The sequence below is a fragment of the Pleurodeles waltl genome, chromosome 5 (genome assembly GCF_031143425.1).
Source record: "Pleurodeles waltl isolate 20211129_DDA chromosome 5, aPleWal1.hap1.20221129, whole genome shotgun sequence".
Classification (NCBI taxonomy): domain Eukaryota; kingdom Metazoa; phylum Chordata; class Amphibia; order Caudata; family Salamandridae; genus Pleurodeles; species Pleurodeles waltl.
In genome coordinates, this window is record NC_090444.1 from 989,401,000 (window position 1) to 989,423,344 (window position 22,345).

The window sequence follows — 22,345 nt, forward strand, 5'->3', positions numbered from 1 at the left end:
TTCTGACATGTTGCTGTTGGCTTTTCAACTCTGAGCACTTTACCACTGCTAACCAGTGCTAAAGTGCATATGCTCTCCTGTTTAAATTATATGTAAATGGTTTATCCATGATTGGCATATTTGATTTACTAGTAAGTCCCTAGTAAGGTGCACTAGAGGTGCCAGGGCCTGTAAATCAAATGCTACTAGTGGGCCTGCAGCCCTGGTTGTGCCACCCACATAAGTAGCTCTGTAATCATGTCTCAGACCTGCCCTTGCAGTGTCTGTATGTGTATTTTTACACTGTAAATTCGACTTGGCAAGTGTACCCACTTGCCAGGCCTAAACCTTCCCTTTCCTTACATGTAAGGCACCCCTAAGGTAGGCCCTAGGTAGCCCCAAGGGCAGGGTGCAGTGTATGGATAAGGTAGGACATATAGTAATGTGGTTTATATGTCCTGACAGTGAAATACTGCCAATTTCGTTTTCACTGTTGCAAGGTCTGTCTCTCTCTCATAGGATAATATGGGGGCTACCTTTAAATATGATTAAAGTGTAGATTCCCCTAGAGAGTAGATGGACAGGTGGAGTTTGGGATCCCTGAACTCACAATTTAAAAATACATCTTTTAGTAAAGTTGATTTTGAGATTGTGCGTTTGAAAATGCCACTTTTAGAAAGTGAGCATTTTCTTACTTAAACCATTCTGTGACTCTGCCTTGTTTGTGGATTCCCTGTCTGGGTCAGTTTGACAGTTGGGTTGTTTTTCACCTCACACCAGACAGTGACACAAAGGGAGCTGGGGTGTGATCTGCATTCCTGATTAGCCATCTCTGCTAGGAGGGAGGGGTGGAGTGGTCACTCTCATCTGAAAGGACTGTGCCTGCCTCTGACAATGCTGTCTCCAGCCCCCTGGTGTGTGTCTGAGGCCTTGCCTGGGCAAGGCAGGATTTCACAAGAAGGTGTGAGTCCCCTTTGAAGGAAGGTGACTTCAAAGACTAAAATGGGTATAAGAAGGGCACCCAAACTTACAAACTTTAGAAACACTTCTGGAATCAAGAGGAACCTCTGCCTGGAGAAGAGCTGATCGCTGAGGAACAAGTGCTGCCCTGCCTGTGACTGTGCTTTGTGGAGCTTTCCTGCAGTGCTGCTTCTGCCAGAGTAAGAGGGCAAAGACTGGACTTTGTGTGCCTTCCATCTTGAAGAAGAAATCTCCAAGGGCTTGATGTAGAGCTTGCCTCCTGTTGTTGAAGTCTCAGGGATAGCAAAGACTTCTTCCTGCCAGCACCTGGAGTCTCTGGAGAGACCCCTACTCTGCTCTGTGGTGCCCTTCCAGTTCCTGGGACCCTGAAAGGAGAGGCTGGCAGCCTAAGGACAAAAATACACGCACCGAGCGCCGTGCGGAGAAAAGATCGACGCGAATCCGATCGCGGCTGAGAAAACGACGCGACGCCGGTTCCGCAGCTGAGAAACGACGCCGCAGGAAACGCGACCGAGAAACCGACGCCCGGAGCAGGAGAAACGACGCGCAGCATCGCTGACGGAGGCTGAGAGATCGCACCCTGCGCCGCGGGACTTTCGGATCGTCGTGTGGCTGGCTTTTTCAACGCGCACCGCCGTGCCGAGTTGTTTTCGACGCACACCGCCCGTGCAGGGTTATTTTTGACGCAAACCAGGTACATTTTTCACGCTAGCAGCGCTAGTGTGGTGTTACAACTACCTAAAGACTCTTTTTATTTTAAACCTTTAAAGAATCATAACTTGACTTGTGTATGTTGGATTTTTGTCGTTTTGGTCTTGTTTTGTCTAGATAAATATTTCCTATTTTTCTAAACTGGTGTTGTGTCATTTTGTAGTGTTTTCATTAAGTTACTGTGTGTGTTGGTACAAATACTTTACGCCCAGCACTCTGAGGTTAAGCCTACTGCTCTGCCAAGCTACCAAGGGGGTAAGCAGGGGTTAGCTGAGGGTGATTCTCTTTTATCCTAACTAGAGTGAGGGTCCTTGCTTGAACAGGGGGTAACCTGACTGTCAACCAAAGACCCCATTTCTAACAAAGGGCATCAAGCTAAGGAAACAGCATTGATAGCATTAGCAAAATTACACGATGAGGCTAAAGGCTAGGAAGAAAGGACATCTAGAACTACTCTCCTCCTGGTAAGTGAAGTCGAGACAAGTCAAAACCACATAGGCAGTTTCTCAAGTCGTCATTGGTCAGAGCATCGGGTGTTCACAGTAGAACAAATAAACATTAATTCTTAAATTTACGATATTGTTAGACAGTCTTTCACACGTTGATGATTGGCTCCTCTGCTCCCGTTCCCATCACCAGCTTCGTCAGGTAACTTTTTAGTTGCAATCATAACTCCAGTCAGTGAAGCCTTTGTCACGTCCTGGGAACTTTACCTTCTCACACACCAAAGATAAAAATGTATCCATAGGTAGTACATCACATTACATCCGACAGTTCTCACAATATAGTTTAAGACATCAACTAGTTTAATGTTGCATCATTACAAATCTGTTTGGTCAGCACTGTGTGAACAATGAACAAGTGTGAATTAAAAATGTTCTACCTATTGTGTCAAGAATTGTATATTTTATTAAGGACACCGAGGCGAGGATTATGCTTCTCTTTCTTTACTAACTTAAAACACATGAGCAAATCACAATACAATAAAACTTTAAACTACATAACCCAAGAGGCCTAGCCCTTAACTTTCCATTCACAAGGCATCACTGCCATATATATTCCTGAACCAACAATGTCCTTCCTCTTTCTTTGCCCATAAACAGAGCTTACGATAACAAAGTCCAACAGTCTGGAACCTCAACAGCCTCCAGCAGATGAACCATATCCCCGGGGATAGAACCGAACTTCACATTTCACTCTTCTGGAGCGTAGTGTTCAGGCAGCTTTGCAGTCATTGCCTAAGGAATAGAAAAAATTGAATAATCCCAGGAAAACCACCAACAGAAATCAACAGGGTGGAAATTAAATTGAAAAACATATTTATTGATACAATATATACAGGTTATGGGAAGGGGCAGACATCTGATCAGGTGGTTCACGGAAGCACTCCGAACTCACATGTTACAAGAGCACGGTACTCTGTGTACTGCTTGGGAGAGAGAATCGGACACGCCCTTCACGGACCTGCAATGGAGGTCTGTCCTCTCCAGCCACACCACCATCCCCCGCAATGCCAGATTGTGATTCATACAATTCTACATTATTCATAGGCCATACCTTACGCCAGCTCGCATTAACAGATACTTCCTCTGTTGTTGACAGCCTGTCCTCGTTGTAAACTGTTAGACGTGGATATATTACACATGCTATGGTCCTGCCCTTCCTTGCACAACTATTGGGGAGCTGTAGTCGCTTGTTTATCAACATGCACATCATGCACACTACCACCCAACTGGGAGACCTGCGTGCTGGGCTTATTTCCTAGAGGTCCGCGTCACAGGGTTACCACACGATTTTTAGATCTGGGATTTATAACAGCCAAGTGGCTGATAACTCGCAGATGGAGGGCTGCTGAGGCGCCCTCTGTATCGGCCTGGAAGCGATCATTTTTTATTTGGGCGGGAGCCAAGGGAGTGGCGCTGGGGCGGGAGGACGCGCTTGGTCTGCACAAATACCCTCTTTCAGGTGGCTGGGAAGCGATGTTGTCACTCTTACAAACCCCTGAGACTGACCCCGACTCGGCCTAGCGTTTCAGGTGACCTATTGACTATTGAAAACTGGGGGCAGCATGAAAGGGTTACTGACACGCTTACCATTTAGCGCGCCAGAATGCTAAACTAATCACCTGGAACAGAGTAGACATTAGGCACCAGGATTTCAATCACAGCTCACAGCACGCAATTATACCCCCATAATATTGAGGGAACCCCATGCACGGGCGGGCACAGTAATACTACCATCGTATATTTACAGCTAAGGTACTCCATTGTTTAAGACTGTTACTGTTCTTTATTTGTTATTATTCCAGGATTAGCATTTATATACAAATGTGCCATTGTCAGCACAGTTAACCGGAAAGGCAAAAGAGCGATGGGATGACTGGTGCCTTGTGTTCAGTCCCAGAGGCCCATCTAACTTCCATGCGAAATGTTTAGATGCGGACTCAGTTTGATTTTGCTGATGGTAGAGTGTGGTATACGAGTCCAGATGAATAATACATTCTACTTGTTGTGATCGTTATATATCTACTGATAATTACTGTTGGAAAGCCTTGCAAGACGGTACACTGTATAACAGCTATATTTGTCAACTGCGTGACTATTTGAATTGAATTCAATTGTTCTGGTGTATTTGAAAAGATAATAATAAAAAGATTCCTGAAAAACATATGTATTGATGTAATAACATAGATAATCAATTATGAAATACATATGTATAACCCTGGGTGGGATAATCCTCGCCTCAGTGTCCTTAATAGAATCTAAAAGTCTTGATGCAATAGCAAAAAAAAAATTACTTCGATCTCAGGACCGGAGGCTTAGGACTTTGCTAGTTTAAAGTTGTTCTACTACCCTTGTTGCAACATCCACAATTGGTTTATGATAGAATCCTTTAAAATTAGAGTCAGAAGACCAATCAGCTGTGGCCATATTATCTTCCAATCGAGTACCTATTGAAAAATTCTTGGATGCCCTAGCTCCTCGAACAGAGTGAGCAGCAAAAAGACTAGTATCTATACCAGCTTCTGTCATTAACCATTTAACCCAATGGCCAGAGTTGCAGAGGAGACCAGGCAGAAATGTTTCTGTAAAGAAATAACTAATGGACCTGCTGAATCTCATCTAAATTCAAGAGTACTATCTTTGTATGCCTTTAAGCATTTAACTACACACAATGTATGATTGTGAGGAAATGCAGGATAGGAAACACAACATGATGTCGTTTTTTTGTACGTTCAGAAATAGTAAAATACACCCCAGAAGGTGTAAATACTCTACCTGCAACATCCAGTGCCTTTACATCCACTACCCGTTTGCAGGATATCAAACATAAAGTGGCTAATTTTGCCAATAACTGTTTATGGGAAAGATCTGCATTAGAAGGTGAATTTCTCAGAAAAGTCAAAATCACATTAATGTCCCGGAGCACTGAATAGTTAGGTTGAGGAGGACAAATTATTCTAATACCCCATAAGAGTCTACATACAATCAGGTGTTCACCAACTGGTTTACCATCAATATGAGGATGGCCTGCTGAGATGGCAGATCTATAATTATTCACCATCCTGTAAGCTAAACCCTGACTGCCTAACTCTGATGAAAAAAAATCACAATTACTTGAATTCCAACCCCCCAAGGGAGCCACATCCCGTTCACAGCACCAACCAACCCAGCGTTACCCAGCTGATTCACATCGTTTGTGGGTAGAAGGAGCCCACGGTTGTGTGAAGAAGAGCATTGCTTCCTCTGAAACTCCAGGCACTTGCCAACGTCTTATGAAAGTCTCCATACCATGAGAGACAGAAGGCCCTGCACCACCATCGGATGAGGTCAACCCACTGGGTCCTTCTGTAGATTTGGAAGCCGGAAGGTCACATGACAACGTCATCGCTTTCAGGAACGAAAGTTGGGCCTTCCAACAGGAAGACACCATGATCTCTTCCGCTTTTTGCCTTCTGATCTGAATCAATACTCTTGGTGTCATGCAAAACGGAGGGAACTCATAAAGGATCCCCGACAATCAAGATTGTAGAAATGCATCTAAATTCGTCGCCAGAGGATCTGGCCTCCAACTGAAGAAGGTCTGGAGTTGCGCATTCAGTCTGGAAGCAAAAAGATGGATCAGACACGGACCTCATCGAAGATTGATGGCCCGAACAATCCTGGGATATAATCTCCAGTCGCTGTAGTCTCGAAGGAATCTGGAGTTCCAGTCGGCTCTCACATTGGATTTGCCCAGAATATATACCCCCATTACTGAGATTTGGCAATCTGGACAATAATGCCAAAGATCTTTGGCTATCTCTTCCAGACGTTTGAATTTCGTACCCCCTATGTGATTTATGTACTTGACAGCTGAGACATTGTCCATTCTCAGGAGAATTCAACATTTCACTGAATTGGGGGAACAGGGACCTGATCGCAAACGCCCCGCTAACAATTCTAGACAATCATGGGGTCTTCTGGAGACCAATGGCCCCCCTGTCTCTACCGGACCACACCGAGCTCCCCAACCCCAACGACGGACATCTAATTCTATGATCATTTCCGGCTGTGATGCAAAAACGGTTTTGCCGTTCCAGGCGTCCACATGATCCAGACACCAGGACATTTCCGTCCCGGCCTCTGTCGAGAACATGTTCTGTTCAGAGTAAGCTAATCGTTTCTGAAGATGTAAAATCTACAGGCGTTGCAGTGCCCGATAATTAAGGGGTTCTTGAAAATGGCTTGAATAGCCAACACTAGGAGACCTATCAGACGAGCAAAAATTCTCAATGATATACTCTGAGAGGCAAGGGCTCTCCTCAACTCTTTCTTGATAGAATTCCTTTTGTGAAGGGGAAGCTTCAAGTGTGCTTTGATCGAGTCTATCTGGAAACCTAAGAACTCGATTGTCTGAGAAGGGCATAGACTTGACTTTTTGTGGTTGATGATGAAGCCTAAATATTGAAGCAACTGAATTGCCCAGGAGAGATGAAGCATGACAAGTTCTATGTTCTGTCCCAAGATTGGAATATCATTGAGATAAATAATCAGTCTCACCCCGCGTTCCCTGAGATACTGGACGACGGGACGAAGTAACTTGTTGAAACACCAAGGAGCCGAGAACAGACCGAAAGGAAGGGCTGTGAACTGGTAGTAGGTCTGACCCTATTGAAACTGAAGGAATCATCGATGGGGAGCAACAATTGGAACTAACAGGAAAGTGTCTTTTAGATCGAGACAAACCATCCAATCTTTCTCTTGTAGCAGATCTCTGAGTAAATGGATATCCTCCATCCTGAAATGGTGGTAAACTAACCAAGAATTTAATTTTTTTAGATTCAATACAAGGGGAGAACCTCCACCTGTTTTCAATCCCCGAAAAGACTTTGAGTTCAACACCTTGATACTCATGGTCCCAGAGTACTGAGGCAGCCGTTTGTGCCAGGATATCGACAGAAGAAGAACCCCCGGCCGAGGGTCTCATATGCAACTCTGATTCTTGAAACTGTAACTGAGAAACATTCTGACTGGAGGTTCCAATAAGCTCTTGATTTCCAAATCTCACCAAAGACTGAGTAAAAGGCTTAAGGGCCTTGATTAATGCCCAATTCACAGAATCTTGCACGTGATAACTTAGTGCTTCCACCAGATGTCCTTCCAATTAGTATTCATCTTGATTCTCATGCAGATCCATCTGAGGAACCTCCTCATCAGTGTAGTATGCCATGATATGTTGTTTATTGCGGAGTGGAAAGGGTCCGGGGGAGGGGTAGGCCCAAGCAGGTAGTAGAAATTCAAGTGAGGTAGGAAAGACCAAACCACATTAAATTATCAAAGTACAATACTGAATGTGGATGTAACACCTGCATAAACCCTAGGCTAGGCCTCTGACGTTTTTGCCCCCAGTCGGGCGTTCTGGGGATCTGAAATGAGCCAGTGAATACGAGTGCTCGTGTAGCCGATAGGAAAGAGAAGGATTTTCTGATCTGGCTACAGCGTGCATGCGTAAGCGGCAAAACAGAAAGAGGACTAAGTCCCCTAGGGAGAATATGCTCTCCCGGTCCCACTCCACTAATGCGTTTCAGCTATTAAGCTGAATAAATAAATAACAGCATATTGTTAAGTGTAATAACAATTCTAATAATAAAATAATAATAATACTCAGCCGCGAAATGCGGCACGTTACGTGGATAAATAGTAATTACACAAAAGAAGTAGTACTTATCTCGGCTTGCAGCAGCAAAGAAACAGAAAGGACATTGTTGGTTCAGGAATATATATGCAGTGACGCCTTGTGATTGGACAGTTAAGGGCTGGGGCTCTTGGGATATGTAGTTTAAAGTTTTATTGTATTGTGATTGGCTGCTGTGTTTTACGTCACTAAAGTAATGCAAGCATAATCTGAAGCCTTCGGTCCTGACATAGAATTCTAATAAGAAAACATTTACAAACATTTATTTATGGCACAAAGCTTTACATGAGGACTTATCGACTAGGCCCATACTTTCACAATTACTCTATGACTAGTATATTTAAGCAAATACATTTCATTAATATGGTCCACTAATACATTTAATTCTGTATGTTCGTATTAATTCTAAACAGTTAATGTTAATGTCATACACAGTATGATTGCCACCTAGGTGGGCACATTTTCCAAAACACTTGAATTCCTTAGATCAGCATAATTCATGTCAGTTCTTAGTTACTAATAGGTGCAGACTTGTTATTAATCAATTCAGCTTTCACACACGCCTGAACTTTAAATGCATACTATGAACCTCACTCACAGCTGTCAAGTCTCTGAGATTTAAGAATAATTTTGACATAAGTCCCTCTCCCAGAGAGCCAGCGGCAGCAAGTAGATGTGTCATACGTGGCTATGCTGTGTAAACTTGCAATGCAGGAGTCCTCGTTGTATTTTATCTAACGGTGCATAAACTGGCGTACCTTGCAATGTGTGAAATGACTATCGCACTATAATGTAGCAAAGGTGTTCAGTATGGTCCTGTTAGGAAAGGGATGTAGGTTACAGACCTAGCACAAACACTTCAGGAGTGTTGCAGTTGTTTTAAGACTCCAGGTAGATTATTACAGTGCCAATCTAAAGAGTATTGTGTGAAATATAACTAGTTAAAATGGACATGACTGTTGTGCTTCGCTCATGATAGTGTTTCTCAAAGTGTTACCCATATAGCTTTCCAATGCCACACATAATCTCACACCAAAGATAGGTAAATGTCACACATAAACACAATGAAAACTTGACAACTATGCGTTTTAAAAGTGGAACGTTATTCCACCGCTTACGACTAGAATGCATCGTAAAAAAAAAAATTGTTAGCATTCAAAATAAATCATCTAAAATTGTGCATTAGAAAAAACATCGACATACTGAAAGGTGTATAGGTCTGAATGCTTGTCTTGTCTTGTCACTCGGAAATAGGAAAGAGGATGTATCAGTTGTTAAAAATACATGTATAAAACTTATCACTCACTTGATTATGATTGTGCCGCCGATAGCAGTGCCTATCATCGAAACGGGCAGCAAATACTTATTCATAGTTAGGAGAGCAGGGCACAGCTAGAATCCCACTTTCGGCTATCCTGCTACCCTTTTTCCGAGGTCCATAACCCATGTTAAACTGCACGCGCGTGCGCAGTAAGGATTGACCCTATGACGTTAAATACTATACTCTATCTACTGTGTCATTGCAGAGTCCATGTTACTTCAGGGTTAGCGTCACCTGAAGAGTAATCGTTGGCCTAGCCCGAAAAAGGCACGCAAACGTGTCTAATGAACAAGCAAGATGCCTGTATGTCTAGTTTTCGCAGTTATTATGTGGTTGCTTATAATAAATGAGTACCTGGAACTGACAAACATATTCCATTAAATGTACAAAACAAATACAGAATTGTTTCAACTCTTCACAGTTTAGCCCAACTGAAAAAAAATTGCAAAAGCAATTACTTTTTTTCTAAATCTTAGTTTGAAAAGTATTGAAGACTAGTGAAACATGGGACTAAAATGAAACCAGCACCATTTCAATATGGCCAAAACGTTAACATATGACGGTTCACCAACTTGTCAACTGTGGCCTACAAAATCAAACGACGGCCATCTTGAAATGAAGTAGCTTAAAAATCACTGAAATACGAAAAAGACATAAAATTGTATATATCAGTTAAAGTAGTATACTTACTCTGTGAAACAATAACAAATTGCCTCTATATGTTGTTCAACGTGTGATTAGTTTCTGGCTCCCTACAACATATAAAAGACAGATAGATAAGCAAACTACACTAAGATGAGTCACACCGGCATTGTTTTGTTACGAACGTGTGTAAATAGTTAAGCAATCTATGCTTCGCCCGGCCAACAGCGGTCAAGTCCCGCAAACAGTCGTTTTCTTTATAAAGGATGCATTATTATTTTTATTGTGCTTTTTGAATAACACCGATCTCTAAAACATGCGATGAATACTAAATTACAAAACTAATGAAAAACACACTGCATGACAAAGTTAAAAAACGAGTATCTATTTGTAGTAAATAAATAGGGTGTACAAAAGCCCAGGGTCAAATTGTTTACTGCATTTAAACCACAAGCCTACTTAGATAACGTGCATTGGGCATTTAATAACAGCTAAGAGAGAGGAGGCCCCGCAAACAGGCGACTACTTCATAAGTATGCATTTTATTCATAACGCATGTTGTAAATAAAAACTTTTTGTCAATGGTTATACACTTAGCGCCCCACACAGGCGAAATAAGTGCCATATAAAGGTTAAAAGCTATCTACCACCTATATTACCTTATACTGTCCTCGATAGCAGTTTACATTGCACATTCAGTCCTAATTTCATTTCAAATATTTCATATACTCTGGGAAAACAGTAATGTCTGGTAGAACCTAGATAGGAACTAGATACACCTTCCCATCAGTAGCAGAGAGACCGTTGTACCACTCTGCCTGCACGAAATGCTTTGATGCAGTGGTTCCCAACCTGTGGTCCCGGGATCCCTTGGGGTCAGCAAAGCCTCCTCAGGGGGTCCCTAACTGCTTAGAAAATTAACCAATATTAACAGATCAATAACGTGTATATAAATAAAGTGGGTATGTATATAATTGAACATTTTAAAACATTCTGTAAATGTCTGGGTATTTGAATTCGGAGGCTAAAAATTAAATCAGTATCCTCAGATTGATTAATGGGAGCAGTGCAGGTGCATCAAACAGAATAAACTATAGACAGGGTGTGGCTTTATTAGAATTTAGGAAAGTTTCAACTTTACTATTAAAAGTACAATTTTTATTTTTGTATTTTATTTGTTTGCAAATTTAATAAAAAATGTATAATTTGTGTATTGTTTTGCAGTTCTAGTCAACAATGTTTACGGCTGGTCCCCGGCTTCCAGTAATGATTCATTTGAGGTCCCGGGATTCCAATAATAATTCAGTGGGGGGGGGTCCCCGTGTTCCAATAATGATAAAGTGGGGGTCGCCGACAGTCAAAAGGTTAGGAGCCACTGCTTTGATACACGACCCTAAATATTTGTCGTAGATATTCCGTCACTTCCTGTTTAGAACTTTGCCCGGCGGATATAGAAAAAGTGGGCGGGGCAGGTTGTGGGCGCTTCGCTGCGCGTGCGCGCTAGCCACCGACTTCTGTGACTACAGGAGAGCCCGAATCCAAAGTGTCACCCACTATACTCACTACCCCCGCCCCCTGTAGCCCTCCGCAGTGGCTTGTCCACCAGCGCCGCCCCGCGGCACCAGCCACCCCGGGGGCAGAGGGAGGCTGGGCGGACCTAGCAGTCCGGGCTCTCCGACCGGGGCCCGCCCCCCATGCTGCCCCCCCGCCCCTGAGCCCCGGGAGCGGCGGCACCATGCAGGCCCAGCAGTTGCAGTACGAGTTCTTCAGCGAGGAGAACGGACCCAAGTGGCGGGGTCTGCTGGTTAGCGCCCTGAAGAAGGTGAGGCGTGACTCACTGTAATGTGCAGGCAAAAGAGGAACCCCCAGTCAGGCATCAGACACCCCTATTGGCTAGCACCTATTTGCCCTTGCTGTAATTTTAGGAACCTCTTATCGCAAATAACATATCCCCTCTACCTGCTGGTGAACGTAAGGTGCTATTCCAGGAAATCATAATGCCTCATTGTCCGCGCCTCTTAAGCTCCCAAAGGCGTAATTGCTGCCAAGTGACCTCCTGTCACGTATAACACCTACAACCAATAATGGCCGTTTTGTTTAATACCAAAAAACGTTTTGCATGGTAGGATGCGGTGCATGGCCATCTCCATTACAACAAGAAGCTCAGATACAATGCATTTATTTTGTCAGTGTTTAGCGTAGTCGCTATTCTAACGTGTGCTTGTAACAGATAAAGTCAAAAGAATAAAGCGGGGAGGTAAATCCACTATTGAGCATCCCTTTGCTGTAAAAAACAAGCTGTTTCTGGGGTGTAACAGGAGATCTGTAACTTGTTACGTTTTTAACTCCGCCAGTTCTTTCGCGTCATCTCTTTGGCTGTTTGAACTTTTGTACTTCGAGTTACCTTTTGAAAGTACACCCACACTGATGTTTTCACCCTAGTAGTTGTGCACACAGTTGGACCCCTGCTTCTATCAACGTTATCAAATTATCGTATTATCTGGTGCGAGAACCATCCTTAGCATTTTTTATCAAGATCTTCGTATTCTTGTTGAAAAGAGTTGTAAACATGTATCTTGAGGAATTGTATGTGGACACAACATTAAAATTCTAAATTAGCATTTTGTTGACAGAAGAGGCATTAAGGGACGTTAATTCTGGGGGCTCATCGTGAACATCGCAGGGTGTCTCAGGGCTCTTATTGCCACTAGTGGTACGTTAAAATTAACGTTGTGAACTGCATACGAATCGGCAGTGGAGAAAGTAATTCCAGGAAGGGGGAATGTAGCCACTTTTTCACATACTATCTGAACAAGACTGGCATCAACCCCTAGTAGGCGGCCTGGTACACTGGTTGTACTCCGAGTCAACACGACTCGGAGTACAACTGCTAAACTGCTGGGTGGGGGGGGGGGGGGTAATGTATGCATTTTAAACCGTATGATAAACAACAAGAAAGCCAGGCTAAACAATTTGGACCAAACATGTTGAAGGCAGGCCAAATGATACAAATAAAGTTCAGTATATAGCACACTTTTCTAGTTACCATCTTTCTGCCCCCGCACAAGGGTGGGAGGCTGGGGGTGGGGAGGATGAAGGGGGGTGGGGAGTCCCATTGTGTTGTTCTTGCACCTTTCCAACCTACATATGATTTCTTCAGGATGAGGTTTGTTCGTCATATAAGCTCCACTTTGTATGATTTGCTGTGACAAAAAATAAGTTTGTGTAATTGTCAGTGACCGAGATTCTGTGTATTCCGCAGATGGAAACCGTCTGATTAACCTATGTTTTCATTGTCTGCAGTACTGAATTTTACTTTGCAATTTGCAAGTTTGTAGGGTGGGGCTTTCCCCCTTTTTGATTATTGTTATATGTTTGAGACATTTTAGGGCTCTCAGATTTTATATAGATTTATAAACCCGACTCCGCCTATGCCATACATCATTCCTCAAAGGGATCTCTGTTTGTCTCAGTCAGTCAATCTCTATTTGTCTCACTTTGCTGGCTGTAGATTTTGAGCATTTACTCAATTGTGATATTACAGTATCCCCAAAACAACATTTTCTAGGTGTTAATAACGTCAGCTAACATGGTAAATGAGTTGGGCATTATCACAAACTCTACCTATATATTTTCCAGGGCCACAATAACTTCGAGAGAGACCCCATGCTCCTTTCCATAGTTGAGGACCATATTCAGTTAAGTGGCAGCCTTCTTCCCACCATCTCATAGCCAGATGCGGTATGTGATGGACCCAAAGAGATTTCAGTCATTACATGTCCTTCAGTGCATTCATAACAGCGGTTTGTGTTGCTTATGTAAGAATTTAGAAGTCTTTGTCTGGAAAACCCTTTTACTTTGGATAACTTTGTGTATCTGGGAATGTTAATAGCATATTTCCTTAAGGATAATCTAACACACTCTACTTTCTTGACAGAGATTTGCAAGGTGGCCTCTTAGGTTTTTTTTCCAAACATTTGCAAAACGTTATGATGTTAACTCGGATACGAGGCCTGAAACCCTGAGTGGAATGTTGATTGATCAGCAGATTTTGATTATTTTTGCGTAGGTGAGATGCCGTCATCCAAATGTCAGTGGTAGTGCGGAGTAATCAGTAAATCTTTAAAAATCGTTTTAGGGAGAAATGTGCATTAAAACATCGTTGATTATCATTAGTCCTTGTACACTTAACTGGCCTGGAAAAATCTGGGAGCCAGTAGGAGTGGGATGCACTATTTGTCAAGTGTCACCAAATGCGGTCAGCTTTGCATATAAATAGATTCACGCGATAATATGCATTGCCGTTTTCAGTCACCCTGCCTTTGGCTAGAATAGTTAAAGGATATAGAATCTGCGGAAGGAACACTGTATCCGTCAGCATCAACGTCATTAAATGTATGTATTTCTTCTTACTGTCTCTTCATATGAGATGCCTGTGCATTGGCACTATTCTGTAGTTGACACTCCGATGCTTCACTGACGTAACAGACTGTGGGGCAACATGCTAGTAGCTACTTTACTTAAAATACATTGGATACTTAGGACATATGCCTACCACTTTACATATAAAATTAGCAGTCTGTTGTGCTTATGAGCAGCCTGAGGACATAGAGAGACCTAAATTCCCTTGCAGGGACCTGACTCCACTTACAGGGTGATAGTGAATAAAATACATTCACTGCCCTGTATGGTTCCTGCACTCCGAATCCACAACCACCTCCACTTCATATGGCTTTTTAAGGAACATATTTTGTATAAAGAACGTACTTTCCTCCCCAGAAGGATATTTATTAAAGAATAAGGCAATAAAAAGATGCGCGATGTTCCACAGGGACTTAGGAGTCCACATAAAATATTTATTAATTTAAAAATGTTGATCAACTCTGGACAAATTTGGTCCTCTGTGCGTAAAAAAGGATTTTCGGGCCTTCCAAACATCAAACAATATAACATGTTTGCTGAGAGATGACTCCTGCGCATGCATGTTGTTTTGCTTCACAGTGGAAAAAGCATTGGCAAAACCATTCTTTGCGCCGTTCACACTAGTGTTTAAGATTTGTCAATGTTTGTTTAGACATTTTTTTAAATAAAACATTGTGGGATCTACTGGACCCATACCAATATTGGAAACAAGGTAAAAAAAACTCTTGTTTTTGGGCTCAAAAGCAGACATTGCATAGTAGTCCATGGACCTACGTTTTGAGCAGAGGCTCATTTTGAAATGGTAGAATCCCGTCACTAACTGTTAAGATAGCCAACGTCCAATGACATTGACCCATTGCTACAAGCTCTGTGCTATAGTGGGTGGAAGAAAAATGTGAACCACAAAACAGACTAGTGAGCGAAGAGGGCTGGCTGAAAACCCTTGTAAGTATAGTGTCTGTATATATAATTTTACTAAAACCAAAATGTCTACTCTAATTCCAAATTATAAAAACATTTGAAATGTAGTTGCGAGAACACGTTATATTCCTATCCATGATCATGTGGTCATGTCTGCTTGCCGTTGTTAGCTTCTGCTTTATTTTCTAGCTTACCTCTTTACTGTACTTACCAAAAGAAGCTGTTAGAAGTACATACCCTCGCTCCTTCACACACACTTCTTCAATTACTTTCTTTTATTTTGTATCTTTCTCTCACTCTTAGCAGAGCAATGTCGACCACTAAGAAAAATTTGTTTGACTAAGTAGTCATCTCACGCCTCACTAAATTTTCATCTTATGCATCACTAAATTTTAATGGATTAATTGATGTAAAGTATAAGGAGTGCACGTTTTTGAAAATTGCTCAGTCAGCACCCTCAAATTGCAGTTTTATTGGTTTAAGGTCTATTTAATTCTCTTTTCAGGCCTTTTTTATTTTTTGTAAATCTATTCTAAGTGCATTTTGACAACAGAACATGCATCAGTGTATTTCCTAATAGATTTACAAAAAGGTTGAGCATGCAGTCAAATTATTTGAGTTGTTAAAACATTTTACCACCTAATGATTTTTTTTTTTAAATTATCAAAATCAGCTGAGGTATGTTTAAAAATGTACTAATGCACTATTTTAATTATTTGAAATCAAACACCTACTAGGAAATGCATGTGCTTCTTAATCATCATTATTAGTCCTTTATGTGTGTTCATAATTCTTTACCGTCTGGCTTAGGTGGCATTCTCAACCTTATTGAGCAAATGTATCCACTGTGATATGTACATGCTAATGTTATTATTTATGTGTTATTATAGTTATTTCAATTTTGCATGTTTTAAATGAACGTTCGCTTTATGTTTACTTTTATACCTTCAACTGTTTGTTACCTCTTTGTGTATCACTGCTGAGGTTCTAGATCTCACGGGAGGCACTTGCATCCTGGCTGTCAACCTGTACGGACGTTTGTGCCTGCCTTGGTCCGGAAATAAATACTGCGCTTGTTTGCTTCAAATCTCATCACTGTGTGTGAGGAATTAGTTTTGCTGGAGTGTTCTCACTTCTGTGTCATGGCCATCTCTACATTTGATGGTACCAGAAGTGGGATAGCGCAGAGGCGGCAGTGATGGGTTCACCGACCGGCAACGTTTCACCGCGGTCAGTTTCGATCAGATCGCATGTTGCTGATTTGACTGGTGTTTCTGGGCAGAGTTTCATTTTTTATTCTGAGGTATTTTGGACTGCTTGCTTACCAGGAGTTCCGTTGTTCTGTGGGAACTCGAGCTGGATCATTGGCTTGCAGTAGGATCGCAAGCACACTCCTAACGGTGCTCATGTATGACGTCTGTTAACACTGGACGCTGATCACCGCTTATGTGAAGACTGCACTTGTTTTGTGGTTGCCAGGATACCTACTTTGCACGTCGGAAACGCGTACCACGTGGCGAATGGTCGCTAGGATTCTGTTTCATCTGGATACTTGCGTTACAGGTCGGGAACGCGCAACACGTGGCAAGTGGTTGCTAGGATACTGTTCCTGCTTTGGAAACGCGTACTCTTAGCCTGTTGTTGCCAGGATACCCATTTGGCAAGAAAATTCATCGGAGGAGTTACGCTGCACACCAGGAAGAGCTAATTTTCACTTTTGTGACTTTTTTATTTATATATATATATATATATATATATATATATATATATATATATATATTTTTTTTTTAGGAGATTGAATTTTTATGTGTGTTGGAATGCTATGTATATAAACATATTTTATTGTGTAACATGGCATCAAATCATACTGTCGTCCAACCATCACCTTTCTTACCAAAGGGTGGAAAGCTGGAGATTACATGGAGCGAATGGTTAAGGATTTTTGAAAACTATTTAATTGTAATTGATGCTAATGATTATTCACCAGCAAGGAAGTTAGCTCTTCTTTTCAGTCATCTTGGTGTGGCAGGGCAGCGTGTATTTGATAATCTGCCTGCTATACCACCACCAGCTGGTGACAACATTGTCAGTGATAATATTGTATGGAATGTGTATGTTGAAGGGAAAGAAAGGATTGGAAAACAGTATTCGGATGAGTCTACTGTGTTGTTGGAGAGGTTTAATTTTGCAATGTGTAAACAGACTGTGGATGAATCTGTAGATGAATTTTTGGCTAATCTACGTGTACTTGCTGCAAAGTGTGATTTTGGCGGTAATGTGGATTTGCACATTAGGGATCAGTTTGTGTTTCATTGTCATTCTAAGAAAATTCTGGAACGTTTATCGGCGTGTCGCAATCCCTCTTTTGATGAATCTGTTGACATAGCTAAGGCTGTAAATATGTCTATTGTTACATCAAGAGAGGTGTGTGGTCAGAGTGAGCAAACTGCTGTTAATCAGGTGCTTTCAGATTCGGAAGTGTGTTATATTAAAGAAAAATCTGTGAAACAAGGCAAAAATTATTTGTCTTGTTATTCCTGTGGTTCGCGTAATCACATTAGCAGTAGTCAATCCTGTCCAGCGTTGGGAAATAAATGTTTAAAGTGTCAAAAATTTGGCAATTTTCAAGCAGTTTGTAGACCGTTTAGCTGCAGCTATAAACCCACTCACAGTGGAGCGAAAATGAAAGTTAATAACGTTTACACCCACAATGAAAGTAATTTGGTTCAGGATTGCACAGGGAAGTTATCCAATCTTGTTCTGACTTTAGACATTCCTATTGATGGTGGGGTGAAAGTTGTCAGGAACACCAAAGGACCAATTTGTCAAGCAATCATTGACACAAAAGAAGTTTCTGTTATGGCCGATTCGGGAGCACCTGTCAGCATACCAGTAGATGCGACATATAGTAAATTTTGGACGGTAACAAAGGTGTTACAGTCTGCTGACATCCATCCCAAGGCTTTTGGGGATCATGATATTGATTTATTAGGATACTTTTCCACTACTCTAGCTATTTTGGGAAGGTGCAATGTGACTAAAATGTATGTGGCTGTGAACGGAAGAGACATTGTTGGATGGAGAGATCTAGCTAGATTGGGTATTGTGCTTCGTCCTGGGTGCAGTACTCCAATAACTTTAGGAGATATACCTAAATGTGAATCTGAAGAATCTATGTTGTCTACCATCTCTACTGATATTGTAGCAGAGTCCTTCATAACAAAGTTTCCTAGTGTGTTTGCTGATACTGTTGGCACAGTAAACGGTTTTGAGCATTGCATCAGAGTCAAGGATGGAGCTGTCCCTGTTTTGCATAAAGTCAGACCAGTTCCTATTTCTGTGAGGGGACAACTGAAAACTCTGCTTGACAAACTGGTTGGTGATGGCATTATAGCCCCCACTGACTCACCGGAATGGGTTTCACCTATTGTTTTAACCAAGAAAAAAATGTTGATTTAAGGTTGTGTGTGGATCTCAGATCATTAAATAAGAATATACTTGTGGATTGTCTTCCTCTTCAACACATACAGGAACTAATTTCTAGTCTGGGTAAATCGAGAATTTTCTCTACTATAGATTTGCATTCCGCATACCACCAGATTTCACTCAGTGAGAGTTCTCAAGAACTTACTACATTTGTTACTCCATATGGTGCCTTTTAAATATCTCAGGTTGCCTTTTGGTTTAGCGTCTGCGGCGAGTATCTTCCAAAAGATGATGGATTCTCTATTTGGGCACTTAAGTAATGTATGTGCTTTTCAGGATGACATCTTGATACATACTGAAAGTATAGAAGAGCATAGAGTTATGCTTGACAAAGTATTCTCCATTCTCAAAGACTGTGGCATGACTATTAAGAGTGAGAAGTGCAAATGTATGGTTGGGAGTGTGGAATATTTGGGCCATACTATATCTGCAGGAGATATTAAACCTAAACAGGGGAATTTGGCAGCGATAAAAAATGCCCCTTCTCCTACTAATAAAGATTAGCTACGCTCATTTCTTGGACTTTGTGAATATTACTCACGATTTGTTAATGGTTATGTTTTGATGGTACAACCTCTCAAGTCTTTGTTAAAGAAAGGTAACAAATTTGTTTGGAATGAGCAGGCGATTGATACGTTTACTGCCATCAAACAAGTTGTTTTGTCTGCTCCGGCTTTGAAGTCTTTTATACCTTCAGCAAAATCTTTTATAACGGTGGATGCCAGTCTCAAAGGTTTGGGGGCAGATTTTAGACAGTGGGTTGATGGGCAAGAACACACTGTTGCTTTTGCGTCTAGGGCTCTCTCGGAAGCTGAAAGCAACTATAGCACCATTGAGAGAGAGGTTTTAGCCTGTGTTTGGGCAGTGCAAAGATTTAAGACATATATTTGGGGTACTTGCTGTGTTCTCTATACTGATCACAAACCTCTTGTGTTTCTCATGAGTGGTAATGGCCTGGGAAAAGCATCTGCCAGGCTGGTATGGTTGCTTCCAAGGTTACAAGAGTATAACTTGGATGTTAAGTATGTGTCTGGTGGTAAAAATGTTCGGGCAGACTGTCTTTCACGTCTGCCACTGCCATTCTCTCAGAATACTGCTGAGGATGAGGACACTGAGTGTGTGGTGGAAATTCTAGATGTGGTTTCTGCATCAGAGGGGATCTTTTCTGAACAGGATTGGAATTCAGCAATGTCTAAGGATGTGTTATTGTCAGAAGTTTTGTACCACATCAAGCATGGTTGGCCCAATAAAAAGAAATACAAAGGTGAACTTAGCACTTACTACCAGTTGGCTAATGAACTGTCTTGTGAAAATGGTGCCTGTGTGAGGGGTTCTGTTTATGTTCCTCCTAATGATTTGAGACCCATTTTATTCAGGGCTGCGCATGAAGGTGATCTTGGTATCTCAGCCACTTGCAGGAGAATTAAAGAGAAATATTGGTGGCCAAGTCTAGATAAACATGTGTCAGATTTCGTTGATAAGTGTTCCTTTTGTGTTGTGTCTGATAAACATTGGAAGAGTAGCACAAAACCCCTGTGTACAGTTCCTTTCCCAAATAAAGCTTGGGAATGTATTGCTATTGATTTTTCAGGACCCTTCCACTTATTACCTAGGGATATGAAGTACTTGTTTGTTGCTGTAGACTATTTTTCCAAATGGATCTATTACACTTTCATTGAGCATGCTGATACAGAGTCTGTAATTTTGTTTTTATCTAATCTTTTCCTTTTAGAGGGTCCACCATCAGTTATTGTCACTGATAATGGTGTACTCTTTACTTCAACTAGAATGGAAACTTTTATGAACAAGTTTAATATTAAACACTCACGTGTGGCTTTATATAGTCCAGCTTCAAATGGTTTGGTTGAAAGGGCCAACCGTATTCTGAAGGAAGGTGTACAAACAGCTTTAGCTACTAATTGTAGTGTAATTGATTTCCTGAAAAACATGGGCATATTTGAATACACCACATTCTACCACAGGAGTTTCTCCTTTTGTTCTTCTCAGAGTCCAGATCCAAATTTCTACCAGCCTGGATGGTTTCACTAAGTGACAAGGGTATGGGAGTGGATTTAAATGGGTTGCGGCACAGAGTTTATGAGAAGCAGATGTTACAGAAACGTGAATATGATGCCAGAAAGAGTGTGAATGATGTTGAACTTAATGTACATGATTGGGTTTTGATTAAAAAACCACACAAAGTGCCTTAGGGAGAATCAAAGTTTTCTCTACCTATTAAAGTAACAAAGACTTCTGTCCTCTTGGAGGGTAAAGGGTGGTGGAACAGAAACACTGTCGTTCCTATATCTACTTCGCTGGCTGATATATTCAGACGTGTGTATTCAGGAAGAGAAAACAATGCCAATTCTAGTGGCATGTTTTTTGAGGACTTATCAACTAAACGGACAAAGAACAAAGAAACAAATCAGGAGGATGCTGTTACTTTAAGTCTGGTGGAGAACACTCGTTGTGTCGATGGAGCTGTTGTTACTTCCTCTCTGGCTTCAGAGCCTGTACACACACGCAGTGACAGACTGGTCACATTTACATCCAAGTTTGATGATTTCGTCATGAGTTAAATAATCTATATTTTTTTGTGTTTGTTATAAGGGAGGGAGATGATGTGATACGTACGTTAATGGTTATTATTTATGTGTTATTATAGTTATTTCAATTTCGCATGTTTTAAATGAACGTTAGCTTTATACCTTCAACTGTTTGTTGATCGTTACCTCTTTGTGGAACACTGCTGAGGTTCTAGATCTCACTGGAGGCACTTGCATCCTGGCTGTCAACCTGTACTGACGTTTGTGCCTGCTGTGGCGCTTGTTTACTTCAAATCTCAACACCGTGTGTGAGGAATTAGTTTTGCTGGAGTGTTCTCACTTCTGTGTCATGGCCATCTCTACATCCACATTTGTACGCGTTCATTCACAATTGGCTGTAAATACAGCTTTTATTCCTTTTGGAAATACCGGATCTTTTGTACAGAGGAACATGACTATTTTAGCTAGAGCATGATGTCTCTTTCCTACGATTGGTCTTATATCTGGAGGGGACAATGTATTTTGGCTTTATTGTTAAAGCATGGCACATAAAAGCTGAATACTATATTGATGAAAGAGACGTTATTGGCGTTTCATGTGTGCAGTAGTAATCTGTGGGAAAGGACTTCGACTTGTTTTTTTGCCTTGGAAGATTTGCATATACGAGAAAATAACCAACACTGCTACACTGATTGTATTCACGTTTCTTTGTGCAGATGTCTAAGTCATGTGAAGCACATTTTTGCTTTGAAGAGAAGTTTATGCCATCCGAGTAGATGCTAAAAAATGGACGCACATTTCTCTTAGCCCTCACCGGTTTGCATGATGCACCTCTTTACTGAAAAAATGCAGGCACACCCAGATCTCTAGAGCTGTGGTTCTTAACCTGTTGTCTGGGGACTCCCGGGCTCCGTGACACCTAGTAGGGGGGCACAATTGCTTAGAAAATTAAATAATAACTAATTAAGTGTACATAAAAGAAGCAAAATTGAAACGTTAAGTAAATGTGAAGGAATTGCTTAAGCCGGTGTCCTCCCCTTCCATTGATGACTAAACAAGGCTTTCCGGATTCCAATAATGATTCACTGGGGGTACTCATATTTCAGTAATGATCAACTGAGTGGTCCACATTAGTCAAAAGTTAAAGAACCACAGCTGT

At 41.5% G+C, this 22,345-nt stretch overlaps 2 protein-coding genes and 1 long non-coding RNA gene across 6 annotated transcripts in view; 1 reads left to right on the forward strand and 2 right to left on the reverse strand.

Moving 5' to 3' along the window:
- RDH13 (retinol dehydrogenase 13) overlaps window positions 1–9,327 on the reverse strand; it is a 198,673-nt gene extending 189,346 nt beyond the window's left edge. For 2 of the 4 annotated variants that reach the window (XM_069235145.1, XM_069235144.1), the window contains exon 1: window positions 9,155–9,326. In XM_069235145.1, coding sequence (XP_069091246.1) covers window positions 9,155–9,219 — 65 coding nt within the window. In that variant the 5' untranslated portion in view covers window positions 9,220–9,326. Of the gene's footprint in view, window positions 1–9,154 lie in introns of all 4 variants that reach the window. The other 2 variants (XM_069235146.1, XM_069235147.1) reach the window with 2 other exon arrangements.
- Window positions 2,558–7,942, reverse strand: LOC138296226 (uncharacterized). The gene is made up of 2 exons (XR_011203790.1): window positions 7,520–7,942; window positions 2,558–2,909 (listed from the first exon to the last, which is right to left on the reverse strand). It is a non-coding gene; the product is annotated as an uncharacterized lncRNA (long non-coding RNA).
- Window positions 9,328–11,295: 1,968 nt separating the features above from the next.
- The window catches only part of SOS1 (SOS Ras/Rac guanine nucleotide exchange factor 1), a 453,501-nt gene continuing 442,451 nt past the window's right edge, over window positions 11,296–22,345 (forward strand). Inside the window, exon 1 of the mRNA XM_069235148.1 lies at window positions 11,296–11,633. Coding sequence (XP_069091249.1) covers window positions 11,547–11,633 — 87 coding nt within the window. The 5' untranslated portion in view covers window positions 11,296–11,546. The remainder of the gene's footprint in view (window positions 11,634–22,345) is intronic.